At 39.2% G+C, this 4,244-nt stretch overlaps 1 protein-coding gene across 1 annotated transcript; it reads right to left on the reverse strand.

Annotated features, from left to right (window-relative positions):
- Positions 1-523: 523 nt before the first annotated feature.
- LOC121417227 lies at positions 524-3,585 on the reverse strand. The gene has a single exon (XM_041610854.1). It carries the CDS (start codon positions 3,341-3,343, stop codon positions 542-544), a length of 2,802 nt encoding a protein of 933 aa, XP_041466788.1. The 5' UTR covers positions 3,344-3,585; the 3' UTR covers positions 524-541.
- Between the last annotated feature and the right edge of the window lie 659 nt (positions 3,586-4,244).

Consider the following 4,244-nt stretch of genomic DNA (forward strand, 5'->3'; position numbering starts at 1 on the left):
GCGCTTCGTCGAATCTGAAGAATCCGCTGTAACAAAGTGTGATAAATGCGAGATCTCTCAGAACGAGAATGTCTTGTGTATCTTTATACTTGTCGCAAAGGTTGACTATCTGCTCATTCGTTAAGATGTCCTTCTTCGTCGTTTTCGTGTAACTTTTTCTCTTAGCGGCTTCCACCAAATGAACTACAAAGCCATTGGTCGTCGGATCGGCTAAACCCTTCAGTTTATGTGCCCATTTGATGGCGTATAAAGCGCCTTGGATAACTGTTGAGGACTTACCGGCGTCAATCAAACTAGTTAAATATAAAGCAATGTGTATAGGTTCAGCAGGTAGCGCCCTCTTGCCCTCAGCGTTGATAAATTCTTCGAACTTTTTGAAACTACAGAAGTAATTGTTGGTTGTACCTTCACTCCTGGAGTCGACTAGATGGGTTGCCATGCTATCTGCTAATCTCAGCAGCTTGCCCGAAGCCCCAGAAGCCAACACTTCGTTTTTGATTGATGTTCGTAGCCCTAAACCTGCAAAAATGAATAAGAATGTCTAAAAACGTAATTTCAAAGCAACCATGGAAAACCGTTGTCCCACGGAACCAAAAATACCGTTGTTTCCTTTTCCTTTCATAATTTCTTGACATGGAAATACATAACTTTCTTTCACAAATTGAACAAATTTTCCTCCTTGGTAAATTTTGGGCCAGAATGGAGCAGATTCCCACACAGGAACAATTAAGGTACCCTCTGCCCTTTCTTTCACTATTTTTCCAATTGCTCTGGCAGCTAAACGAGGTGGAGGGACCCACCAATTGATTTCATTAGCCCAGGACTGTTTGAAAGCATCAACACCTTCTGTACTGGGGCATCCCCATCTCGAATTAAATCGACTGCATTTTGCATTGTAATCACATGAAAATCTGTCGACCACATGTGGTCCCCATATTTGGTTCAGATATTGAAATACATCATGGCTAATGCTCCAGTCATCACTGTCTGATATTCTACTAAGACTGTCTGCCATAACATTCATTTCTCTTGGAATCCAAACCATATCTATGCCCAATCCATAAAGATCGCATGTATCATGTATCTCGATTGCTATCTCTTGCAGTTGTACATTCTTACTGCCTCTCTGAACTATGCTAGTAACGTTTTTGTTGTCTGTGTAACAACGAATATCCTGCCCTTCCAGACACGGACCGACTGATTTCAGAGCTCTATTTAACGCTTCGATTTCTCTCCATGAAGAACTATATTTCATTTCGGAGTCTGTCCATGAACCGACCACTTCCAGGTCTGGTATTTCACTAACATACGCCCCGAATCCAGTGCCCGACGCATCGGTGAATAAACAGCAATTACATGACTTTACTCGTGAAATTGATACACCGTTAAGCCTGTCTAAGTGTTTATACCAGAACAATAATTCTGTAACCGCTTCTCCTGTAACTAATACGGGGGCGTTCCAAGAGGCTCGGTTATTGATGCACTTAAATATTTCTTTTGATTTCAATTGAACTATTGTACCAATTGCCGGTTGCATAGAAATTATCTGGCCTGCTACGCTGGCCAAAGTTCGAACTGGTATTATATATTTTCCTTTTTGGATTTTTGTTAAGACATCTTCAATTGACTTTTTGCATTTTTGCATCCTTGTTTCTGTAATGTAAACATCTCCCTCGTGAAAATCCCAAAACATACCTAGCCATGTCGCTTTATTCTGGGGAAACCAATCGCACTTGGTCTCAGCTAAAACAAATCCCAGCTTATTTAGATCGGCCTTGATTTGTCTGCTCATTTCGTTTGCAACTTTCATGTCACTACAACCAGCAATCCCATCGTCTAAGAACATGACAACCTTCTTTCCTTGTGACCTCCAATAAGTAACTGGTACTCTGGTTAATTTTGTGAAGATGTAACCAGCAGTAGATATACCGAAGGGTAAAACATTAAAGACAAAGTATCTCTTCTGACCATGGAACTCCCAACAAAAACCTAAATATTTCCTATGTTCTTCAAAAATCTCCACATGATGGTATGCTGATTTAAGATCGAATGTGAAAACGTTATCCCCTTGCTCAAAAATATCCCTAGCAACCGAGGCATCTTCATACTTAAATTTGTTCTTGTACAAATGTGGATTGACATGTCTGCAGTCTAACACTAATCTAAGTTTTCCCTTGTTTTCAGAAACGGTTAAGGGATTAACCACTGATGGCTTAAATTGTACTCCTGAAACACAACCTCTTTTTATCAATTTCCCAATTTCTTCCTGTACGAAATTTGAATGGTTACGTGCGGATCTGTTATTAGTGAGTTCTCTGTCATCAGGCAACGTGTGTAAAGGCAATTTGTAACCGTTCTGGATCACGTCTAAAATCTCTTTGCTAGCACCGAATTCGGCCCATGCACTAGCATTTTCTTTCAACTTTCCAACAGGAGAAACATTCTCCTTCTCTCTCGAGTCTACAAACTCAGTATCTTGACCCTCAGCTTCTTCATACAACTTTGTATTTTTAACTTGTACAATTTCAGATATCCCTTCTATTTCTTTTTGGGATGAACTCTCAGATACTATCTTGTTATGCTCAACAAAAATCTTAGATTCACTTATCTGATCTGAACGGCTTCCTCTGATGGACGGACAATCCACCTTCCAGTGGCCTGGTTTTCCGCATGAAAAACAGATCCCGGGCTTCTTGCGTTCTTCTGGTGTCGTACGACCGAAGGGGGTATATGATGTGTAGCTAGATGTGGAGGGGCCTTGTTCTTTCTGGGAACCTGGGTGGCTCTTCCATGGCGAAGCTCGGTATCCGCTATAAGGGAAGTAACGCCTCCCTTCTGGCTTCTTAGATTTCTTCGCTTTTCTTTCCGCCCTCGCCTCGGCTTTGAACATGCGTTTTTCATCGTCTGAGTCGTCGGCTAAAGTGTTCTGCTCGTACTCATCGACAAGTTTCCATCCCAACGGCGACTTGTCGGCCATTTTGATGAGCTTTTGTCGTTTTTCTATGTCTATACCTTCGGCTATTTTTTCCTTAGCGTCTGAAACTGCTGATGGCCTGTCCTGGGATCCCTCGAGGTAATGATTGGCTTCCACGAGTTTTCTATGAATCTTAACGTTGACCTTGTGCTGTTCTTCATTTCCTCTCCTCTGGAATTTATAGTCGTCGGAATGCATCTCCCGAATCTTCGCGACCTGGGCGTCGTTCAGTATCTTCTGGGTTTCTCCAAATGATTGTTGAAAATTGTTAAGTCTGCTTGAAATTAAATTATCTAGTTCGGATAGAAGATTGTTCTGAGACTGACTCATCTTGACATCAATTAACTCTGCGACTTTCGACGGATCCATGTTTATATCGGAAGCTCCAAAAAAAGACGTGCTAGTTCTATGCTGTAGAAGGCTAGAATGATCCTCGGCGTTCTCTACGCCCAACTCAAGAATCTACTTCTTTTCATATACAAATTACCCTATACGTCACATTCAAATTACCCAACGTCGTCAAGACCGCTACGCTTGCCTGACTTAGCATTCATACGTTGCCGTCTAAACAAAATTTACCAGCTATACTCCGTAACGCTGGAAAATAAATTTTGTAATAGCTCAAAATATATAAAAAAAACATCTGCGCTGTGACGTACGGGATGTGTGACGTACGGGACATTTGTCCATGTGTTAAACGAATGGGGAAAGTGAAATTACATGGATTATCATGATTGATATAATAATATACAATGAAACAAAACATAGCAAACACTTTACGGCCTTAAAAATATTATGAAAGATGTCTTGCAAATAATTACCTGTGTTAAAGTGAAATTTCTTCAAAATGTATAATTAACGTGATATAAACCAGAGTAAATTAAGTTTTACATGGATTATGATTGGTAAATATTTCTATTATAGTATATATGATGAAACAAATCATAACAAACTTTTTATGACCTTATAATTATGAAAGATTTAATTGATTACATATAAGACACTGTTAACAAGTATGTTAATGTATGCATCTTTGTTATTTAATACAAATCATAACTTTATGACCAGCCTTTTACCAATATTCAACTACTGATATAATATAATTTATCTCAATTTACTTATCTCTGCTTCTAATTGAAAAATAACCCTAATTAGAATTACGTAGAAATCCTATGTATAAAGTATAAAGTGTCCCGTATGTCACAAAGCTTAATTAGCTGATATAATTAAACAATGAATTAATTCAGTAAATTCACTTCAATTTTTGGAT

This window comes from Lytechinus variegatus, chromosome 6, assembly GCF_018143015.1.
Source record: "Lytechinus variegatus isolate NC3 chromosome 6, Lvar_3.0, whole genome shotgun sequence".
In the NCBI taxonomy this organism is placed as follows: Eukaryota; Metazoa; Echinodermata; class Echinoidea; order Temnopleuroida; family Toxopneustidae; genus Lytechinus; species Lytechinus variegatus.